The 21,329-nt window shown below is 52.5% G+C and overlaps 5 protein-coding genes across 11 annotated transcripts in view; 3 read left to right on the top strand and 2 right to left on the bottom strand.

Moving 5' to 3' along the window:
• Positions 1–7,756, bottom strand: DHRS1 (dehydrogenase/reductase 1). Of its 2 annotated transcripts, none has more exons than XM_022553677.3 (9): positions 7,462–7,756; positions 6,816–6,989; positions 5,479–5,622; positions 5,256–5,335; positions 2,019–2,151; positions 1,559–1,705; positions 941–1,010; positions 573–653; positions 1–390 (listed from the first exon to the last, which is right to left on the bottom strand). In XM_022553677.3, exons 2-9 carry the CDS (start codon positions 6,963–6,965, stop codon positions 254–256), a joined length of 942 nt encoding a protein of 313 aa, XP_022409385.1. In that variant the 5' UTR covers positions 6,966–6,989; positions 7,462–7,756; the 3' UTR covers positions 1–253. The 2 variants fall into 2 exon arrangements, with proteins under 2 accessions (XP_022409385.1, XP_022409384.1); XM_022553676.3 differs by having other exon boundaries at positions 7,274–7,756.
• On the top strand, positions 7,681–21,327 carry NOP9 (NOP9 nucleolar protein). Of its 5 annotated transcripts, none has more exons than XM_089907515.1 (10): positions 7,681–8,135; positions 8,352–8,807; positions 9,825–9,977; positions 10,222–10,363; positions 11,101–11,293; positions 11,933–12,073; positions 12,482–12,607; positions 12,773–13,009; positions 13,223–13,328; positions 21,011–21,149. In XM_089907515.1, exons 1-10 carry the CDS (start codon positions 7,889–7,891, stop codon positions 21,064–21,066), a joined length of 1,857 nt encoding a protein of 618 aa, XP_089763641.1. In that variant the 5' UTR covers positions 7,681–7,888; the 3' UTR covers positions 21,067–21,149. The 5 variants fall into 5 exon arrangements, with proteins under 5 accessions (XP_089763641.1, XP_022409380.2, XP_022409381.2 ...); XM_022553672.3 differs by lacking the exon at positions 21,011–21,149 and adding an exon at positions 13,678–13,961; XM_022553673.3 differs by lacking the exon at positions 21,011–21,149 and adding an exon at positions 13,678–13,961 and having other exon boundaries at positions 9,867–9,977.
• On the bottom strand, positions 14,266–19,461 carry CIDEB (cell death inducing DFFA like effector b). Of its 2 annotated transcripts, none has more exons than XM_089907525.1 (6): positions 19,394–19,461; positions 16,826–16,974; positions 16,348–16,492; positions 15,062–15,211; positions 14,631–14,821; positions 14,266–14,508 (listed from the first exon to the last, which is right to left on the bottom strand). In XM_089907525.1, exons 1-6 carry the CDS (start codon positions 19,406–19,408, stop codon positions 14,376–14,378), a joined length of 783 nt encoding a protein of 260 aa, XP_089763651.1. In that variant the 5' UTR covers positions 19,409–19,461; the 3' UTR covers positions 14,266–14,375. The 2 variants fall into 2 exon arrangements, with proteins under 2 accessions (XP_089763651.1, XP_022409386.2); XM_022553678.3 differs by having other exon boundaries at positions 19,361–19,459.
• On the top strand, positions 18,981–21,014 carry LTB4R2 (leukotriene B4 receptor 2). Its single transcript, XM_030763442.2, has 2 exons — positions 18,981–19,072; positions 19,421–21,014. Exon 2 carries the CDS (start codon positions 19,441–19,443, stop codon positions 20,506–20,508), a length of 1,068 nt encoding a protein of 355 aa, XP_030619302.1. The 5' UTR covers positions 18,981–19,072; positions 19,421–19,440; the 3' UTR covers positions 20,509–21,014.
• LTB4R (leukotriene B4 receptor) overlaps positions 18,982–21,329 on the top strand; it is a 9,217-nt gene continuing 6,869 nt past the window's right edge. The window contains 1 exon segment of the mRNA XM_022553675.3: positions 18,982–19,072. The gene's annotated coding sequence lies outside the window, so the exon portion shown is untranslated.

Genomic DNA, 21,329 nt, shown 5'->3' on the forward strand with positions numbered 1-21,329 from the left:
TTGAAGGAGAAACGAGACCTTTATTAGCCCCCAAAACATTTTTCAATATTAAGGCAAAAAGTAAAACGCAGGGGCAAGGAAGACCTGAAGAAGGACCTATAAAGGCCCCTAGGGCTCAACCAGGGCACACGGCAGAGGCCGTCTCTTCAGATCAAGGGTATGCAGCAGGTGGGCGGGAAAGGCGGCCTTGTTCCACTGCGATAGGCCAACCACTCAGCCCAAAGGGGAGCAGAACTGTGTCAGGCCAGGAGGGTTAGAACTTGCTAGCATAGAGGGTCATAACCCACTTGGGCACTCGGAGGAAGCCAGGCAAGTAGGAGGCCAGCCAGCCCAGGCTGGAGACATGGGAGAGAGCGGAGCTCAAAGACAAATAGTCCTGGACGGGGCGGCCTGCGGACCACAGGAAAAAAAGGATTAGACCCTTGCTTCCCACTCCTCGGACACCCCCACCCCGGCTGAGGAGACTGAGTGGAAGGTGAGGGAGGAGGGAACAGGGAGAGAGAGTGGGAGAAGGGGTGAGCTGGGTGAGAAGGAAGAGAGGTCCAGGCTGGCTGCTTGGCCAGAGCTCTTACCATCAACGTCCTGCAGGCCGTAGCGCCGTGCCAGGTCACAGGACGGCAGCACCTTCCCGCTTAGGCTCAGGATATGGGGGTCTGCGGGCACACAGACAGCTGAGACGGCCCGGGTGTGGCCCAGGGCACTACCGAGACTTGTTTCTCTCTGTTTCTAGGAAGGTTCCTGGGCCTCTGGCTCTTGGCCATGTCTCCCAGGATCCAGTTCCTGAGGCTCCCGCACCTCAAACTGGGCGTCGGACCCTTTGGGGCTCCAGACGCCAGAGAAAAGAAGGGCCTATTCCTGGCTCGGGACCCTGAACTGGCTGCCACCACCCTGAAGATCCTCCATGCCCTTTCCTGTTACCAGCCGCCCCCAACCTCTTCACCTGTTGCCAAGGCCACCACACATTTGCCACTCATTTCTGTGGTCTCCGCAGATGAGAAACGAAATTTGAACTGAAACACAGGGGCAGAGAAGTGAAGGGTTAATTTCCAAGAGCACTGCCCAAGTCCCTTCCCTGCTTTCAGCTTCTGTCCAGGAGACAGAGGCCCTCATCACTGCACCTGCAGGACTCAGCATCTCAGAAGGTACGGGAATCATTCCTCCCCACATCCAGTGAGCCCTGTACCCCAGGACCAGGACCAACTGCCTTTCCTAAGTGGAAGGATGTAGGGTTGTCAATTATGTCTGGGCCTTCTAGATTAGTTCAGAGCAGAGGTCAAGGGCATGGGCTTTGGAGCTGGATAATCTTTCCACTTATGGCACATGTGACCTTGAGCAAGTTTCTTAGCCTCCCTGAGTTTCAGTTTCCCCGTCTGTGAAATGGAGACACCGTCTCCCTTACAGGAGAAAAGGACATAATGTGTGTCAGTGCTCAGCCCTGCGCCTGCCGCGACAAGCACCTGGGTATTTACTCTGTTGTTACTGTCTTGTGGTTGGAGGATGTGGGGATGGAGTGGCTGATCCCCACATTTTCTGCCACCCTCGCCCTCCCCTTGCCAACCTGCTCAACAAGGGGATCGGCAGTGTTCTCCTCCTTCATCACGTGCTCCTTCAGCAGTTCTGTCTGCACCAACCCTGGCCAAAGCGACACGTAGCTGACCCCGTGGCGCCGCAGCTCCTGGGCACAGTCAGCAGCCAGCCTGTCGCACTGCAGAGGGACAGAAGGCCAGGTGGGAGCCAGGGCACCTGGTCATGTCACATCCCTCCCCTGCCTTCCCTGCTTCCACCGAGGATGCCCCAACCCCCCGGCCTTCCCAGGAGCCCTGTCTCAGCTGTCCACCTTCCCCAGTGCACTGCCTAGGCTGGCCAGCTGAGAGGAGCCCAGGCAAAGGAACCATCCATGCAGGGGCAGAGGAAGAGGTGAGGATCAGTCAGCCTCACCACTCTGACTACCGGGGACTGTCTCTCCTGAGCTATGGGTACCACGACTGTCCCCAACCCCTGTGCCAGTGGGTCCTCACCGCAGCTTTGCCCACGCCATAAGGGACGTTGAAGAAATACTGCAGCCCACCAATGGAGGAGATGACCACGATGAGCCCCCGGCCAGCTGGTACCATCAGCCGTGCCCCATACACAGAGCATAAGTAGTGGCCTCTAGAAGGTGGGGCAAAGAAGAAGGAATGAACCACATTCAGGGCTGTCTCGGGAAGTTTCTTCTGCCCCCTAATGGCTTCTGATCCAGGAGAAGGCCGCAAACCTGGTGAATCAAGGGCTTGAGGCCACATTCTGAGAGGGACACGGGTAATATTAACCACCGAAGGTTAAGAAACAGCAATCTTTAGAAGACTGTAATGGAAGAAAAGCACTCTGTCATGACAGCAATAACAAAGCTAAAATAGCTCAGGGGATAAAACATAATAAATGTATAGGATCTACAAGGAGAAACTATAAAGTTCTGCTTAATATAAAAGAACAAGTACAGACATAATTTGCTTAGAAGAATCAACGTGTAAAACATCAGTTCTACTTAAACTAATGCACAGGTCCAGTCAATGGGAGTTATATCTCAGTAAGACTCCTGGAGAGATCAACAGAACAATCTAAAGCTCAGTGAGAACAGATGTGTAAGAAGAGCCAGGAAAATTCTGTAGAAGGAAGAGTAACATCGTGTCGGTGAGGGGGATATGCTCCCCTCACCCAGCCAACCTGCGTTAAAATGTACAATGAGGGGCTTCCCTGGTGGCGCAGTGGTTGAGAGTCCGCCTGCCGATGCAGGGGACACGGGTTCGTGCCCCGGTCCGGGAAGATCCCACATGCCGCGGAGCGGCTGGGCCCGTGAGCCATGGCCGCTGGTCCTGCGCGTCCGGAGCCTGTGCTCCGCAACGGGAGAGGCCACAACAGTGAGAGGCCCGCGTACCGCAAAAAAAAAAAAAGTACAGTGACATAATAGTTAAAAAAAATGCAGGACTGGCATAATAATACATAAGTAAGTCAATGAAACAAAATAATCAATAATTAATGAAAGTGTAAAGGAGAATTCAGCGAATTACAAACAGAACATTTCAAACCAACGGGGCGAGATGGACCAAACAATAAATGGATTTGGAACAACTGGTCAGTTATTTAGTGGGTGTGATTTGTTCTCTACCTCATTTATTGTTTTAAAATGCATTCTCAAAATATTTGAATATAAAAAAATGAGTGCACAAAAGCACTAAAAGAAAGCATGACGATGTGTTCATAAACTTGAGGTAGGGAAAACCTGTCTCAGTATCACACCTAGATAGAAATGTGACTTAACAGTAAAACATATGTATAGAGAGAAAGATGTACAAATACATACATGTGTACACAATTAAGTATACATAGCTGAGGAGAGCATACATGCAAGCAATGAGTAATAAATTGAGAAAGATATTTGTAAAACACACATCAAAGGAATCTAAAGATCTTGTACAAAGATCTCTTATAAATTGATGTGAAAAGAATAACTTAGTAACACAACTCACAAAAGAATCAAGAACCAATAAAAAGTGAGAAAAAAAAGCTCAACTTCACAAATAATAGAGAAGTGTAAATTAAAAAACACCTTCAGATATCTTTGGCCTATTAGATGGCGAAACTTGCCTGACCTCGTGGCCTGATATTGTCTAGTATGATTGAGGACACGGGGAAACAGATATCCTCCTTCACTGTTGTGAGATTATAAATTGGTGGGGTCTTTTTAGAGGACAGTTTGATAATGCTTACTAAAATCTTTAAGAAGTCATATTTTTTGACATAATTATTTTCCACTGTTGCAACAAATAAGGGGTTAGATAAATAAATTATGGTATCTCTTCCTAGTGGAATATTTAAATGAATGGCAGAATATACACTAGGCTATTAACAGTAGCTATATCTCAGGCAAAAGAGGAAGCAGTGGTGACTAGGGGAATAAGATTGTACTGGTCTTCACAGCATATTTTTAAAAAAATAACACACACATACTTGGTAACCAGTATCGCAAGGGAAACAGGACCCTCCAAATGAAAACAAGTAGAGTATGGTATCAAAAGGAAGCCTGACCTCAGGCAATGCAGAAGAAAGGCACAGTAAATGTGAATGTGTGTGTGGGAGGTGAAAGCAGATGTTGGTGCACTTCCAGGAGGCTCACAGAGTGACCTTCACCTTGGAGAATTCATCAGAGCTCCAGGGTGGGGTCCAGGCCTTTGCTTCACAGGCTCAAAACCCTGACCAGCAGGAGATGAGAGTGTGGAAGGCCCCTCTCTTTGGAGGGTTAAGGATATGGGTGTTGCCAATTTCTAGCTCTTCGGGTTTTCTTTCTTTTTTTTTTTTTGGCCACGCCATGCGGCATGCGGGATCTTAGTTCCCCAACCAGGGATTGAACCCATGCCCTCTGCAGTGGAAGGGTGGAGTCTTAACCACTGGACTGCCAGGGAAGTCCGGGTTTTCTTTTCTTGATTGTTGGCTGACCATCCCCCTCTGTCCTCACAACCTTTATTCCACTTGGGAAATGACAAGTGGATTCTAATCCTGCTTCCCTGGGGTTGCCACTAGAAGCCCTGAGTGTCCTTAGACGCTTCAGAAGTAGATTTGCATATAATCTCTTGGTGACTCCCACAGGTGGCTGATCACATCCATGCAGTGTAGTTTCTGAGAGGGTACCCTCTTTCCAACAATAAACACAGACCTAACTGATGTATGTCATGCTAGGTGAACTCTTAATGCGGTGTTTCATCTCACTCCTTTGCCAGATGTATGTGTAACCCCATGACACCCCTGCCCTCCCAACTTGGACTTGGGAGTACCCTTGCCTGTGGGTCTGGAGTGAGGAGGGAAAGGCTAAGATAGCTGGCACTCACTCTTCCTTATTGACCTTCTTCTGACCTAAAACAAAACAATTTCCTCCTCTAGCCATCTTCGGAAATACTGACTATAGGTGGCATGCTTTACTGAGGGAAAGAGGCTCCCTTCTGGGTCATGCATTTGGATGGGAAGAAAATGAGGCAGGAGGGAGGGCAAGGGCAAATTCAGATGAAAATTACTGACAGAAACAAGGCAAAAGTTGACATTCTTAGGTACAGATTCACCTGGATTAAACTTCTTTAGAGATTAGTGGACAAATGGGACAGAAGGGAGAAGAGAGACAAGATCAGAGGGAAAAGGAGAGGGCACATGGGAAAACGTCTCGGCCCTCAGCTTGGTTGAGTGAGGGGAGCCCAGGCCCTTAGCGGCGTGGCAGGGGAGGCACCTACCTGAGTCCGACGTTGTTGATATCATCCCAGATGGAGGCGGGGCTTTCCCAGAATGCCTTTTTAGTGTTGTTCAGGATCGCCTGGAAGACAGGGAGAGTGGTGAATAGGATGCTTTGAAGGCAGGAAGGGGCTGGATAATGGAAGGGATAATGAGTGGGGATGAAGACTCAGGTCAGAGGGAAAGGTCAGGAGTGTGGAGCTGGGGTCAAAGTTCAAAGAGCACCTGGACCCCAGCATAGGCGTTGTTGACCAGCACATCCAGACGCCCCTGCTGTTCTTGATCCACCTGCTCAAACAGGCTTCGCACTTCACTCTCCTGGCTTGAATCACACACCACGGGCACACACCGGCCCCCTCGGGATTGTGCCTGGAGAGGGTTAGAGAGGATATGAGCTTCCCGTCGAACATAGTAAGAGACACAACACAGCTCCCCTCAACTCCCAGCGTGGGAGCTGAGAAGGCTATCATAGGACTCACAGCCAGCAGCTGAGGGAACATGGTGGCAATACTGCCCTCTGGTGCCTGTTGGAGGAGTTTCAGGAATGCTAGGTCCTGTCATTGTAGAGTAATGTTGATGGGGATCCCAGGTTTAAAATCTATAGACATTTACTGAGGCCTACCATGCGCAAGGCATTGTACTCTGCATGTGGAGGGTGAAGGACAAATTAGGCTTGGAGGCTGCTCTTGAGAAATGAGTATCTATCTTTTTCCTCATTATTAGTCATTTCCATTTCACGTGCCCTTAGCTCCCACTCTTCACCACTCATGTGGAATCCCAACTTAAAATCACAGCCCTCTTACCCTCACTCCACCAACACTTCTGCCTGGTAAATGAGAAATCAAAGCTCTCAGACATGAACTATCTCTACTTCCTGTTCTGCCTCACCCTCTACAAATGTGCCCCCATCCTCTAACTTCAGAGAAAGAACACCTTATTCAAGAACAATCATCATATTCTCCAGATCCATGCTCTGGGTCCCACCCTCTGACCTCCCTGCCTAACTGCTCACCCATATTCCCAGTGCATTCTGGGCACACTTATCACTTACCATATTCATATTAATTACTTTTATCACTTACTGTATTCACATTACATTGAAATGATCCGTTTCTGCCTCAGACTTCCTGCTGGACTCTCTTTTAAAAGCAGAAGTTATGTCTTACTAATCTTGGTAATCCCAGTGCTTCACCCAGTGCCTAGCCTATCAAACACACCCCAGTATTTATTTAACTGAAATTCAGTAGAAAACTCTAGTGAAAATGTACAAGTCAATAAAGTCTTAACAAAAACAGAGAAAGAGCACAGGTCCACAACTCTTAAGATGCAACTCCAAAATCTCTGAAGCTCTCAAACAGCAAGATTTTTCATAAAATTCACTTGGTGGCAAAATATGACCTGATCTGAAGTTACTTATGGGGTTTACTTATCCCACTTTGAGTAAAAATGTTCATGTCTACTGAGGAATATTTTGGTTTCAGATAAGGGATTAAGAGGAGTGGTGAATGGGAAGGGCTCCCTGAGGTGGTTTCTGCCCCTGGGATCCCAGAAGAAGCACTCACCTCCTGAGCAGTGGCCTGCAGTGTGTCCAGATTGCGGCCAGTGATGTAAACTGTGGCACCTGCTTGGCAGAGCTGCAAAGCGATGCCCCGGCCAATACCCCTGGAAGCACCAGTAACCACGCACACTTGGCCCTTCATGGGAGCTGGCATGACTCACAAGCGAAGGGGTTAAATCTGTGGAAGCAAGGACTTGCTCTGAGGGAAGCCTGCAGAGTGTATATGCAGAGGGGGGACCTTGACAATGATAGGAAGGGGAGCCAAGGCTGAGATCCTTTGATGGGAGAGAAGTTTCAGAGGGGGATAACCAGTGCAGGGCCCAGGACAAGGCTGGTTGTCCCTTTTGGGAGGCCAAGGACTGAAGAAGGGGGATAACTAGTGCAGGCCCCAGGACATGGCTGGTTGTCCCTTTTGGGAGGCCAAGGACTGAAGAAGTGGGGCTGTCCAGGAGGGCCACTTACTGAGACTTTCTGAGTGGGGCTGACTGGGTGGGAGACTGTAGCGGGGCGGTCCCTCCCAGCGCGTCCACGCGGAGTCCTGAGCTCTCTGGAGCACTGGCCGCTGGTCCGGAGGCGAGACTTTCGGGTCGGGGGTGGGCGCGAGGCCACGGGACCCCGAGCCCGAAGTGGAGGGCGCTCGCGCCCCTTACCGGCCACGTGTACTGCTGCTGGAGTTCTCGCGCCGCCTCGTTCGCAAAGTTCTCGAAGTCGAGGACTTTAATTCTGGCCGCGGGAGCGGGACGAGGTGACAACTACGGGGTCAGAGTACGAGGCTGGGGTGGAAGTCCGCGTTCAGACCCAGTTTCCGCTGGCGACGCGGAGGGGAGGATCAAAGAGTACTCCGCGGGTCCGGGTCAAGGACCGGTAGGAGCCAGCACTGGCAAGCGAGAGCTGGGCGATCCTGAAACTCAGCCACTCCCGCCGCGGAGCGGCAGTCGCGGGGCTATGACGTGTAACGCTGCGCCCTGAGCGCGCGGGCGTGACTAAACTCTGCCCGGCCCCGGCCCGTACGCGAGTGTTTGAGGTTTCCCCTGCGGCTAAGGAAGCCTTTGCTGGCGGAGAGGTGCCGAAGCACTCATGGGGCTGGTTCCGCGCTCCCCCCACCAGGCGGGGCGCCGGTTCCCCGCTGGTGGCAAAAGAGGGCGCGGAGCCAAGGGCTCGGGGCGCCCCCCACCAGGCCGCCAGCGACAACCCTGCCCGCCTCCGGATGGGCGCTCAGAGCCGGCTCCGGATGCGCACCCTCACCTGGGCCCAGAAGCTCTGGGGTATTTCCGCCGGGCGCTATCCGCGCTGAAAGAGGTCCCCGAGACGGGAGAAGAACGAGGTAGGGAGCAACTTTGGGGTGGGATCAAGGGAGGCACTTAGTTGGGCATAAAATCCAGGACCGGTAAGGACATTCTCGTGGGTTCCCAGGGTGTGAGGACTTAGTTTCATCTCCTGTATCCCCTTCCTCCCTCCCCACCCCTTGGTTAAGTGATGGAACATAACCTTAGCCTCCTCTCATTCTCTTTAATGTATTTCTTTTCTTGTTTTTTCCCAGAGCTGATGGTGCACAATGTTTTGAAAGAAGTGGAGGCTCAGGCCCTAGCCTTGGCCACAAACAGGGCTGGTAGTGAGATGCTGCAGGAACTGTTGGGGTTCAGTCCCCTGAAACCGCTGTGTCGAGTATGGGCTGCTCTGCGGCCCAACTTGCGCTTTGTGGCCTGTCATCGATGTGGGGTCCATGTATTGCAAAGCGCTTTGCTGCAGCTGCCTCGATTGCTAGGGAACCCTGCGGAGGAGGAGGCGGAGGAGGAGGCGGAGGAGGATGGGAAGGATGGTCCTTTGGAGGCCCTGGAGGAGCTGGGCCTGGGACTAGCCGCTGAGGTGTGTGATGATTTTCTTTTCTACTGTGGAGACACACGTGGCAGCTTCGTGGTCAGAACTTTGCTGCAGGTATTGGGAGGGACTCTTCTGGAGTCTGAGAGAGCCAGGCACCGTGGCTCCCAGTTACCTGGTAAGTATTACAAGAAAGGGATATGGACCCAGAGGGAAGGAGAGTTTAGGAAGTTCAGAAGGAGAGAATAAGCAGAAGATTTCTTCTTGACCTTAAAGAATTAGCAGAGAAATTAGGTCAGGGATATCAGGCCAAAGATTAGTGTGCGTAGAGGCCCAGAGGTGAGGATGCATAGGTGTGTTTAGGGAACAGCTGTTAGAAGAATGGGGGCAAGTGGAAGAGATGATTCACTTGAGCATTGCGTTTCAAACTTTTTTTTAACCAGAACTCACAGTATGGAAAAGTTTTTTGAACATGACTCGACGTACATATGTGTATATATACACATACTGGATTCAAGCAAAACGTCAGGAAACAATACCCTTACTACATGCAACCCACTCTGATATTTTCTTCCCCCCCCCTTTTTTTTTTTTTTTTTGCTGAACCACACGCGGCTTGTGGTTCCTCGACCAATCAAACCTGTACCCCGTGCAGTGGAGGCTTGGAGCCCTAACCACTGGACTGCCAGGGAGTTCCCTCCTTTTTCATTTTATTTTGTGTGTTACATTAAAAAAAAATGCTTAGGACTTCCCTGGCGGTCCAGTGATTAAGAATCTGTGCTTTCACTTCAGGGGGCGCGGGTTCGATCCCTGGTTGGGGAAATAAGATCCCGCAGGCCACGCAGCGCGGCCAAAAAAAAAAAAAGGTGGTTGAGACCCACTAGATTGATTTCGTAATACACTCATAGGCAGCAGACCTACATTTTGAAAAACATTGGGAAATAAGATAGTGAGTTTAGGTGAGGCCTGATTTTGGAACACCTTGAACTCCTGACTGAGGAGTTTGGACTATCTCCTATGGACCGTGGGGGAGCTGGTTGAAGTTTCTTAGAGAAATTAAAACGGATATGTAGTCTCAGTTCAGTCATCCAGACGAGACGAGACATTCAGTTGTACCAACCGAGCTGTATGTGTTCCGCATCTCCAAGCCAAATCCTTGTTCAACTATGGAATTATTCTTCCTCCTGGATGGCAGTTTGTGATCTCACCGCTGCATACGTTCTTGATCTTCCTTCAGAAGCACAAAGGGCCCCATCTCGGGAATGTAAGGCAACCGATTTCGAGGTCCCTGAAACCTTCTTGAATTGTCTTCAGGACCTGAGCTCCTGCTTTCTGAAGGACATTGCTGGTAAGGAGGGAAATAAGAGGAAATCTGGGATCTTTTTTGGAGGTGATGATCATCAAACAAGGCTCTTATTTTGATCAGTCTTATCCCTCTTCTTTTCAAATCTTATCTGGTTTGATGTTGTAAAGGCCCTGTGTAGACCATTTGTGTCCATAGTCCCTTGAATCTTGTTGTCTGAGATCTGAGGTTTTATAGGTTGTCTGGATTTTGGGAAAGCCGCTTTTATTATTTCTGCCCTCCCCCACAGTGTTTATCACTGACAAGATCTCCAGCTTCTGCCTTCAAGTAGCCTTACAGATCTTACACCGCAAGCTGCCCCAGTTTTGTGCCCACCTCTGCAATGCTGTGATGGGCTACTTGAGTAGCCGCAATTCCTCAGCAGATGGCAGGTATGGACAGGGCCTCAGGATTGACCAAGGTGGTGGGCTGTGTGAAATGAATGACATGATATGGGTATTTTGTTTGTTTGTTTTAAAAGACGAAGGTTTTCATTCTGTGTATGTGTACATATGTATATATATGAAATATATATATGAGATATATATATATGAGGTATATATATGAGATATATATGTATATAGCCGTGTTATTTTTTTGTCCAGTTTTATTGAGATATAACTGACATATAGCACTGCGTAAGTTTAAGGTGTGCAGCGTGATTTGACTGACTTACCTCACAAAACAATTACCACAATAAGTTTAGTGAACATCCATCATCTCGTTTACATACAAAATTAAAGAAATAGGAAAAAATTTTTTATTCCTTGTGATGGAACTCTTAACAACTTTCATGTAAAAACATACACTAGTGTCAGTTATATTTATCATGTTATACATTACATCCTTAGTATTTATCTTATAACTGGACGTTTGTACCTTTGATCGCTTTCCGCCAGTTCCCCCTACCCCCAGGGCCCCCGCCTCTGGTAAACACAAATCTGACCTCTTTTCCTATAAGTTTGTTTGTTTTTGAAGTATAATTGACGTACAACACTGTGTTAGTTCCTGTCACACAACGTGATGATTTGCTATTTCAGTACACTTCAAAATGATCACCATGGTAAGATGTGGTTATTTTGGATGAAGTGAAGTGAAGACTACCTGATCACCCTCTCCTTGTCCCCAGTCCCCTACTGCTATTTCTGCGCGATCAGACGAGCTCCAGACTCCTGGAGCAGGTGCTGCTGGTGTCGGAGCCCCCAAGGCTCCAGAGCCTCTTTGAGGATCACTTCCAAGGACAGCTGCAGACCCTGGCTGCACATCCTATTGCTAACTTCCCTTTGCAACGTTTCCTGGATGCTATCACCACTCCTGAGCTGGTGAGTCAGGAACTTGGCTGAGTCCGTTCCTTTTAAGTTCTTGTTCGTTGGGACTTGCTTTATTGTATGCCTACGTCTGTATTTTCAACAGTGTACTGGCCATTCCCCTTGAGAAGTTATTCCTGGAGGCTTCCCAGAGCTTAGGGTAAAGGTGCCTTCTTCCCAGAAAGGATTTGCTTTGGCTTCTCTCAGGTGCCAATGCCAGCAGGAGACCGGCGTAATTCAAGTTCTCAGCTTGAGCTTCCGTGGCTCGCGCAGTCTCTGGGTACTTGGCTACAAATCCATATGAGCACTGGAGCTGCTGTCCTAGCTTCTCATTTCCTTTGCTGCTTAGTGCCAAGGCATGTTTCCCTGGGATCTCATGGGTTGAGATCTAGGGTAGAAGGGGAGGTTTAATTCTAGTCCTCCCTTATCCTGAGAGTATGGCCATTTACAATCCCCTCCCCATGGGAGGCCGCACCTCTAAGACTGCCCCTTTGTTCTGGACCTTCCTTATCCATCCAAACCAAAGTCCTGTTATTGGCAATGCTTTTATGTTTTATCTAGCATTTTTAGTTGTTTTTGGCAGGAAGATTTCTCTCAATAACTCAGCCCACGGTTACCAGAATGCCAGATTCTTTAACCCATGTCTCCCCTCAGCTGTCCCCCGTGTTTGAGGAGCTAAGCCCTGCCCTGGAAGCTGTGCTGGCTCAGGGTCACTCAGGGGTAGTCATTGCCCTGGTCGGGGCCTGCCACAGAGTTGGGATCCACCAAGCCCAGGTCCTACAGCTGTTGTTGGAGGTGAGTGGTGGGTACCCGCAACCCATTTATGCCCTCAGTTCAAATTCTACCTGCTAGGACTTAGCTAATCTTCAGTCGTTATATCTGTGGACCCAAGAGGTCTAGTGCCCAGGGAGTTCACAGATACAGGGGGAAATGAAGCCAAAACCATCTCATGGCCCTGGAATGAAAATAGTCTCCCAGGACAGAGAGAGAAGTTTTAAGGAATAAATATTTATTCAGCCCGTTACATATATGGAGGCTGTGGATACAGCAAGGCAGATGAGATCCTGTCCGCATGCAGCTTATGTTCTTGTGGAGTTAGGCATTCTCATCTGTCCTGAATGCTATCCCCTGTCTGGGAAGTTGAGGTTAGGGATGAATTACTTGAGGTTAGTTCTCAGTTTCATGTTTTGTCTTCCTTTCTAGGCGTTCCACTGTGCAGAGCCCTCTTCCCGGCAAGTGGCCTGTGTGCCTCTCTTTGCCACTTTGATGACTTATGAGGTGTACTATGGACTGGCAGAGGAGGAGGGGGCAGTGCCCGCAGAGCACCAGGTGAGGTAGGGGAGAGGCCAAACCTGTGACTAACTGGGGACCAGGCCTCCCAGGGCTTAGGAAGCCCCTCACCACTGAGGTGAGGGCGGTGAGATCTCTGGCTTCATCCAAGTGAAGGTGGCAGTTTGGTGGCTGCCTCCTAATTCCCTGTCTCTGTCCTTCCAGGTAGAAATGGCCACCGCCAGGGACCTGGGGGAAGTGACAGTCCTTGGGTCTCTACTGCTCCAGCATTTGCTGCACTTCTCCAGTCCTGGTATTATACTTCGAAGTTTGGGTGCCTTGACAGGACCACAGCTTCTGACTCTGGCCCAAAGCCCTGCTGGTTCCCATGTGCTTGATGCTGTCCTGACCAGCCCCTCCGTGACACGCAAGCAGTGCCGCCGGGTGCTGAAGACCCTAAAGGTTAGATTTCTGGCTTCTGCTTTGATTCCTCTGCCATCCTCCATTTAGAGAATGTGAGCTTCCCCCAGGACTGTGCTTCAGAGTCACAGAGAGGATGTGTAGTTCCTAGACTGCTTCAACTCAGCCTCTGAACTTCAGCCCTCATGCCCACCCCCACCCAACACACTTCTGTGGACTGCCCTAGAGGGCCCTACCTTGCTTGTCTCAATGCAGGGACAGTATGTGGCTCTGGCCTGTAGTCGCCACGGCAGCCGTGTGCTTGATGCCATCTGGAGTGGGGCAGCCTTGGGGGCCCGGAAGGAAATTGCTGCTGAGCTGGGTGAGTACCAGCACCAATCTTTGACCTTTCCAAATGTCCCCTTTCCTCACTCTAAAGAGCTGGGTGGCTGGGAATGGACCTAAATTAAGCAGAGACTTCAGTTCCAAAGGGTGGTCTTGGCCACGGGTTCTTGGCAGTCTGTTCTCCCCTGCCCCTCTGCGGACTGTGCAGCCCTGTGCTCCCACCCCTCCTCCTGACTTCTCTTCTTTGGACAGTGAGGTGTTAACTCTATCCTGAGGCAGACCCAGGGTTCCAAAAAAATGGAGGGACTTTCACCCCAAGTAGAGTCTCTTCAAGGATGGGTGGGTGACTGCATGGTGATACTGAACACGAATGGTTCCCTTTGCAGGGGCGCGGAACCAGGAGCTGATAAGGGACCCTTTTGGCCACCATGTAGCTCGAAACGTGGCCCTGACTACCTTTCTGAAGCGGCGAGAGGCTTGGGAACAGCAGCAGGGGGCGGTGGCCAAGCGGAGGCGGGCCTTGAACTCAATACTTGAAGACTAAGGCCTTTGGATCTGGGACTGGGTGTTCATGGGGCACGGGGAAATGGAGTATCTATCCTGTCCTGTTCCTAGTTTAAACTGGAGTCAAAAGTCTTATTGATAAACATTTTTATATTTTTACTGGAAACACCTTTGTTATTTTGTGGGGGAAGGGTACAAAGAAATAGAGATCTCAAGGTAAAGTTAGAGAGGGCTTTCTTCAGGGCACTGGGGAGCTTAGGGACAGGAGGGGAGTGGTAAGGACCTCTAGATGTAGCAGCAATCAGGGTGGGATCCAGATGCCTGTGGACAGGCTGTGGCCTTTCAGGGTAAGTGGGAGGCTGCAAAGATGGCTAGGAATGGATAGTATTCTTCAGCAATGGGTACAGGCTGGGGTGGAAGGCGTTAGGCTGATGGGCCTGTCACTATGGGATCAGAAGACTGGGGAAAACAGGCGGGTTAGTGAGCCTGCACTGTGTGTAGGCCCCAAACTTGACGCTGTCACAATCCTTACAGTCTGTCTCTTGGAATGAGTCTAGGGGCAGAAGCTCAGAGCCCCTTCTCAGTAGGGTTGGAAGCGACCCTGCCGCTGCCACCGCTCAGTCCCTTCCACTGCATGACGAAGGGTGGAGGAAATTCCCAGCAGCATGTGGCCCAGGCCTTGCAGCAGTGCGGAGGCCCATCGGAGGAGATCCCTGAAGGGCAGAGACAAGAAGAAGTCACGGGGTGGGGTCTGGGGGTTCTCCACAGGGGAGAGCTAACAGGGTAGGGGAGTGCAGTCGTAGGGGTGGGGAAGTGTGACATGTTGGTCTCTAACCTGAGTATTTTCTTTGGGCCGAGTCCTTGAATGTCACAGCTCATGGAGTAGAGCCCGTAGAACGTGGCTTTGATGTTCAGGCTGCCAAAGAGGTCTCGAGGGTTTTGCTTGTATACGTCGAAGGTGATGCGGGCGATGTCCTTGCTGTGCTTGGGCTTCTCCCGGCCCAGGCCATACGACAGCACCCCACTCTGTAGGGGCCCCCCACATTGGTGCAATGGACCCTCACATACTGACACTCACCACTAATCCCTGTCAGCACTAGGACAGACCCACCCTTGCCTGGACTGTTGGTCCACTATAAGGGGTCCTCGACAACTCCTCACCTCTCCCGTGGCCTCTGCCCCCAAGATCAGGGTTAGGCAGCAGAAGAGGCTTGGGAGAGACAGAAAGGATCAGCGGCCTAAGCAGCCCCAGGGCGGGCCTCTCACCCTGCTGGGGCTCCAGCTCTGTCCCAACTCCAGCACCATCAGGCATGTGTCATCCTCCAGCAGCTGGAAGAAGTCCTCGCTCTCCACTGTGGTCCCATCCTCCTCCAGCACCAGCGTTAGCACTCCACTCAGCATCAGAGTCTCCTGTGCCTGCCCAGTGGCAAGAAGTAGGAGGGAAGGGGCAGCGCTTATCCCATGCCCCTTCCCTGTCCAGCTGCCCAGCACCCAACGGTTGACCCTAGATGCTGACTGATATCCCAACTCTCCTTCCTGGTGCTTTGCCATCCCTTCTAATGGCTCTAGCTCACGGTGTTCTTTAGCTGTTGGGGGACCCTCACTAGGGGCTGTCCTTTTCCTATTTGTTCCTGCTTTGCTCCTACCATGTCACTGTCATCTCTCTCAGCTTCCCTCCAAGCCATGCCTACTGGTTAGGAATTGAAAAGCTAGCCAGTTTCTCTTGAATGGGTATAGGCACTATGCTGATGGGGCCTGTCACGACGGGGTCTTATCTCCAGTGTCCCACCTCACTCTCCCCGACCCTCACAGAGTTCTTCAGAACTATTTTCAGTAATAATGACTTTTAACCTTTTTGAGTCTTCACTAGTGTCAAGTATCTATGTAGCACTTTACATACATTATTCTCTTTTACTCCTTTCAGCAGCCCTAGGAGGTAGTTGTATTATTGTACCCTTTTTACAGATGAAGAAACTGAGGCGTTTTTTTTTTTTTTTGCGGTACGCGGGCCTCTCACTGTTGTGGCCTCTCCCATTGCGGAGCACAGGCTCTGGACGCACACGCTCAGCGGCCATGGCTCACGGGCCCAGCCGCTCCGCGGCATGTGGGATCTTCTCGGACCGGGGCACGAACCCATGTCCCCTGCATCGGCAGGGGGACTCTCAACCGCTGCGCCACCAGGGAAGCCCGAAACTGAGGTTTTGATAGGCTGAGTAACTTCCCAAGTTTTGACACTAGGAAGCGGCAGAATCAGGATTTGAATTTGATCTGTCATACAAATTGCCGTTCCATACAGAGTTCTGAAATCTATCCCTCCAACCCTGTCTACTCCTTTCCCACCCCCAAAGAAAAGCCCACTCCTTGGAAAAAAAAAAAAAGTGCATTGACTCAAATGCAGCAGAAGCCACTGGGCTCACCCCCCTGCTTTTAGCCCTCAGAGGGAGGGGCAGCCATGTAGCCGAGGCCCTTCCTGCTCATTATTCCAAGCTCACACTCTTCCCTAGCTCCTTGGCTGCCCCTGCTCTTGGAACCCAGGGACGTGGCCCACACACCTTGTCTAGCAGTTCCCGGCGGGTGGCAGCTGTAAGGCCTTTCCGGGTGGCCCGCTTGTGATCACAGACGCGGAAAGGTCGCGGGGGTGGTGGAGCCGAGGTCCAGACCTTACGGCCCAAATCGGAGCTCATACTGGTTACTGACCTGGTAGGTGGGAAGAAAGGTCAAGAAGGAGTGAGGGGTTTGGTGAGTGCAGCGGGGGGTGACGGGCCTGGGGTAGCTGGAGCTTTAGGGAAGTTGGGAGGGAGGGATCTAGGTGTGCAGATTAAAGTAGCTCGGGGAGAGAGGGAGAGACCACGGACTGGGCGCGGGGAGGGGGGAGGGGGGTGGCGGTTCAGGAGCTGGACAAGCCCACTGTGAAAAGGGGCAGGGAGGGGAAGGGGTACAAATTCGAAAGTTTTCTAGGGTCTGAAAGCAGCTTTGTCACCCTGCCTATATCCCCAGAGCTGGAGAGTGGAGAGAAGGGTTAGAAATCACCTGAGCAGGCCGCTGGGGTCCAGGGCAGAGAGGTACTCCATGGTGGAGGGAAGGAGCAGGAGAGTTGCCTCTCCCGGGAGTTCTGGGCTCGGTGGTTCTCGGCGGGGTTGGAGCTGAAGTGGTGGTGTTTTCTGTGACGGAGCTGGGATCTTAGCCCCAGCGAGGTGGGGTATGAGTCAAGCCCGGACTCTGGCCCCCCTGCCTGGCCAGTGAGAAGGGCAAAGTCCAAGGGGAGGGAGGAGGGGAAGGGCCAAGGGGGGTGGTGGAGGAAGGATCGAGGCCCAGATATGTCCAGCAAAAGCCATGGAAGTTTGTGTGTGTGTCTCTGGTGGCAGTGTGTGATGTGAGGGTACATGGGAACTATGTAATTGGATGGAATGTGATATCCGGTGTGTTTCTTTATATTGAGGTAATTTCTAGGGCCAATTTCTCCTGGCTCCCAATCTGTGTGAAGCTAGTTATGTGATTTGCTCTGTATGTGCTGCCACCTACTGAAAAAGCCATGAACTGCAGCTTTAGGAACAGGGAGGCCGTGCTGAGGATGGGCAGTGCTTGGAGAAAATAGGACACCTCCAGGCAGTGTGCCTGGGTGGGGTGCAAGGGGAGGATGGGTCCTGATCCATGGGTCCAGAATCACCAGGATCCTGTCTGGGACCCTGGCCTTCCTCTTTCATGCTCTTCCCTCTGTGGGCTAGGGGAGGGGCTGGCTCAACACTTCTCTTCAGAAGAACTGCCGGCTTCAGCTGCACTGGATTAGTCATTCTCTCACCTTTCTCCATTGGCCACTTTATAGGCATGAAGGAGATGTGGAAGGCGGAAGAGGGGATGGGTCCTTTGATGACATCAGGACTTTAGCATTCGGTGCCCCGTGTCCCATCTCTGATTTCAGCTGCAGTTGTGATGAACAGTTGTGAGGAAGCTCAGACTCTCACTGTCAGTGAATCCCTCACATGAGCATAAGTCTCCTTGATTTCTTGCCCAGGAGTCTTATCTGAAGCTGTAGCAGCCCACTCAGCCCCCTGACAAGTACAGGCTGCAAGTGTGTATAAGGGCATTAATGCCTCTAGGACAACCCTCAAACAATGGGGAATGTGAGCTGGCCATAAACGCCCGTCTTCTCTCTTTCTGGAAGCTATTTTGTGCACTCAGAGGTTCCTGATGCCCACTGAATATTGGAATTCAATAATACACTCTTACTGGTTTTCCTCTTCCCTCTCTTCCCCTGCTCCCTCACTCCTGCTTCCCGACCTGACTCCCCAAATACCAGATTACCCATGTCCTCGACTCAGGCTCTGCTCTGGAGGGAACCCAAACTGAGACAAGACTGGTGTCCTGGCTCCCAAGGAACCCCCTTCTGGCTGTTGACTGGGCAGAAGCCTTTTTTCCCTTTCCCTAAATTTCATCAGTCTACCAAATTTCTTCCTTTCCAAGCTTTGCCCAACCTCACGACCTAGAGAAGTAAGTCTCTACACTGCGCCCTTTCCTTTTTCCTTGCGTTGTATCCTGGTGCAGCCTGGCAGTGTGGCCTCTTCATGGTTGTCAGTTAGGACTCCTCAACCAGGCTATAAGCCCCTCACACCTCCATGCATCTCCCATTCCGCCTGGAACTTAACCTATGCTTTACACTGAAAGCTGCCATTGACAGCCCACTGAGAGGTGTGAGGGCAGAATGACTGGGGCAGGGTCCAAGGCAAGAGGTGAGAGGGGTGGGTAGGAAGCTGAGGAAAAAGGGGGCTCAGGAGTCTGAGTCTCAGGGTCACGAGTCTGAAAACAGGCAAAGGTAGAGCAGCTGGGGGAATGAGGAGTTGGGTCGCCTTCTCTGCTGAGTGCAGGCAAGAGCGGCCAGACAGCATAAGAGCTGCAGGGTGGGAGGATTGGGACCAGAGGGTGGGGGGCAGGGGGTGGGGAGGGATGAGCGCAGAAGCAGGACCCAGGGGCAGGATCTGGCAGTGTCCCTACTCACCCACACGACCAGGGAACCTTATCTGCACCCCTTCAGCTTATCCTGTTTCCTGGGGAGGCGGGCTCTCACACGCCTGGACGTGTTAGTGATGGGAAGCAGCAGGGTGAGGGAGGGGCCCCAGGAAAGGCCTGAGAGGAGCCCCATCTTGTCCCTCCCTGTTTTCGCCTCACCCTCTGACAACCTGACAGGCACAGGACAGGATTAGGCACCTGGCCCACTGCCCCTTTGCCTTTGGGCTTCCCCAGGCCCCTGGAGGGCCCCCAACCCTGCTCGCTTCCAGCTGGGTAAGTAGATCTGCCCATGAGACCATACTCCCTTCCACTCACTTTTGCCCTGAGGTATAGGCAACGGGGCTGGACGAAAAAGGAGAGGCCAGGTTAGGAGGGTGGAAGGTGGAGGCAGTGACAGCCTGGGAGTCAGGACTGGGGAGGTCGGCTGACCCAGAGCAGGGGATTTGGGTTCCAGGAAGCAGTGTTTGAGCTGGGTCTGGGGTCCTGGAGGAAGAGACAGAAGCTCCCAGACAGAAGAGAGGCAGGCTGCAGAGGAGTGAGGAAGGCACAGTCCCTTCTCACCGGCATCAGGCGTAACGTGGGCTTTTGCCCCACCTGAAAGCGCTCCATGGCTCTTTCCAGCCTCCCGTAGGCGCCTAGGGATGTCGGTCTGCTACGGTCCCCCGGGGAACGAGACGCTGCTGAGCTGGAAGCCCTCGCGGGTCACAGGCACGGCCTTCCTGCTGCTGGCGGCGCTGCTGGGGCTGCCTGGCAACGGCTTCGTGGTGTGGAGCTTGGCGGGCTGGCGGCCCGCACGGGGGCGACCGCTGGCGGCCACGCTCGTGCTGCACCTGGCGCTGGCCGACGGCTCGGTGCTACTGCTCACGCCGCTCTTCGTGACCTTCCTGACCCGGCAGGCCTGGCCGCTGGGCCAGGCGGGCTGCAAGGCCGTGTACTACGTGTGCGCGCTCAGCATGTACGCCAGCGTGCTGCTCACCGGCCTGCTCAGCCTGCAGCGCTGCCTCGCCGTCACCCGCCCCTTCCTGGCGCCCCGGCTGCGCAGCCCGGCCCTGGCCCGCCGCCTGCTGCTGGCCGTCTGGCTGGCCGCCCTGGTGCTCGCCAGCCCGGCCGCCGTGTACCGCCACCTCTGGGCGGACCGCGTGTGCCAGCTGTGCCACCCGTCGCCCGCCCACGCCGCCGCCCACCTGAGCCTGGAGACCCTGACGGCCTTCGTGCTGCCCTTCGGGCTGGTGCTCGGCTGCTACGGCGTGACGCTGGTGCGGCTGCGGGGCACCCGCTGGGGCGCCAGGCGGCACGGGGCGCGGGTGGGCCGGCTGGTGGGCGCCATCGTGCTGGCCTTTGGCTTGCTCTGGGCCCCCTACCACGCTGTCAACGTGCTGCAGGCGCTCGCCGCGCTGGCTCCGCCCGAAGGAGCCTTGGCGAGCCTGGGCGGGGCGGGCCAGGCGGCGCGAGCCGGAACCACGGCTCTGGCCTTCTTCAGCTCCAGCGTCAACCCGCTGCTCTACCTCTTCACCGCCGGGGATCTACTGCCCCGGGCGGGTCCCCGCTTCCTCACGCGGCTCTTCGAGGGCTCCAGAGAGGCCCGATGGGGCGTCCAGTCTAGGGTGGGGGCCATGGAGCTCCGAGCTACCCCTTGGCTCAAAGTGCTGGGGCAGGGCCATGGCAATGGAGACCCTGGGGGCGGGGCGGAGAGGGACAGTCAGGGATGAGACCCTTGACGTCAAACCCTACAACCGGGCCTGCTCTCCCCTATCCCCTTACATCGCCTCCCAGAACTCAGGGAACCACTGTGGACGGTTTGGGGATCCTTCTCTGACCATAGTTTTGACCTGTCTGGGCAGAATTATCATACATCTGGGGCAGGCCCAGGTTCCTCAAACTGAGGGACTTTGAGAGGTGATGGTCAGTGTTAAGGAGTATCATGTACTTGCAGGTTGGCATGTGCCCAGGTGCCAGAGCTGCTTACTTGTTGCCAATAGCTATTGTGAAATACACTGGGTGGTCATTATGTTTCAGCAAAAATAGAAATGAGACTTTTCTGATAAGCAAGGAAAATAAGCAAACAATGAACAGGCTGGGGAAACAGCATAAACAGGCCTGAAAGAGTTAAGCAACCTTGGTTACTCGTTAGCTGTTACTACTAACAAACACTTGTAGCTAGACTTGTCCTTCACAAAGCTAAACAAAGCTAATTACTCTCTGATTCCATAGGAATTATACTCTGCACCTGGCATTCTTCTCCCCCCTACACTCTCTCGCAGCATTAAAAGAAGGTCACGGGACGATAACTTCAGGGACACCAGACCCGGTCGCCTTTTGCTAGCTGTGGCCGTTTTAAAATATTGCAAGAAGAAGCAGAATGCAAAACCTTCACCACTTTGATCCTTATCACTTACCCTGGACTGCAAGTTCTACCTATAAGACCCTCTGTAATCCCCCAGGAGAGGCAGGGCACAGTTCTTGAGGTGCTAGCCTGCTGTGTTTCCCTCTTGCCTGGCCAAAGGAATAAAGCCACTCTTTTCTATTTCCT

This window comes from Delphinapterus leucas, chromosome 2 (genome assembly GCF_059928025.1).
Source record: "Delphinapterus leucas isolate spDelLeu-1000000601 "Yukka" chromosome 2, BTC_Dleu_Yukka2, whole genome shotgun sequence".
Classification (NCBI taxonomy): Eukaryota; Metazoa; Chordata; class Mammalia; order Artiodactyla; family Monodontidae; genus Delphinapterus; species Delphinapterus leucas.

Coding starts and splice junctions, on each gene's coding strand:
- DHRS1 (XM_022553677.3), bottom strand. CDS start 6,965: ATGCCAGCTCCCATGAAGGGCCAAGTGTGCGTGGTTACTGGTGCTTCC. Junction 2,152..5,255: donor ATCAACAACGTCGGACTCAG/GTAGGTGCCTCC, acceptor CCCACCTTCTAG/AGGCCACTACTTATGCTCTG. Junction 654..940: donor TGTGGTGGCCTTGGCAACAG/GTGAAGAGGTTG, acceptor GTGTGCCCGCAG/ACCCCCATATCCTGAGCCTA.
- NOP9 (XM_022553672.3), top strand. CDS start 7,889: ATGGGGCTGGTTCCGCGCTCCCCCCACCAGGCGGGGCGCCGGTTCCCC. Junction 9,978..10,221: donor CTTTCTGAAGGACATTGCTG/GTAAGGAGGGAA, acceptor CCTCCCCCACAG/TGTTTATCACTGACAAGATC. Junction 11,294..11,932: donor CTATCACCACTCCTGAGCTG/GTGAGTCAGGAA, acceptor GTCTCCCCTCAG/CTGTCCCCCGTGTTTGAGGA.
- CIDEB (XM_022553678.3), bottom strand. CDS start 19,408: ATGGAGCGCTTTCAGGTGGGGCAAAAGCCCACGTTACGCCTGATGCCG. Junction 14,822..15,061: donor AGAGCTGGAGCCCCAGCAGG/GTGAGAGGCCCG, acceptor GGGCCCCTACAG/AGTGGGGTGCTGTCGTATGG. Junction 14,509..14,630: donor GGCCCAAAGAAAATACTCAG/GTTAGAGACCAA, acceptor TCTGCCCTTCAG/GGATCTCCTCCGATGGGCCT.
- LTB4R2 (XM_030763442.2), top strand. CDS start 19,441: ATGTCGGTCTGCTACGGTCCCCCGGGGAACGAGACGCTGCTGAGCTGG.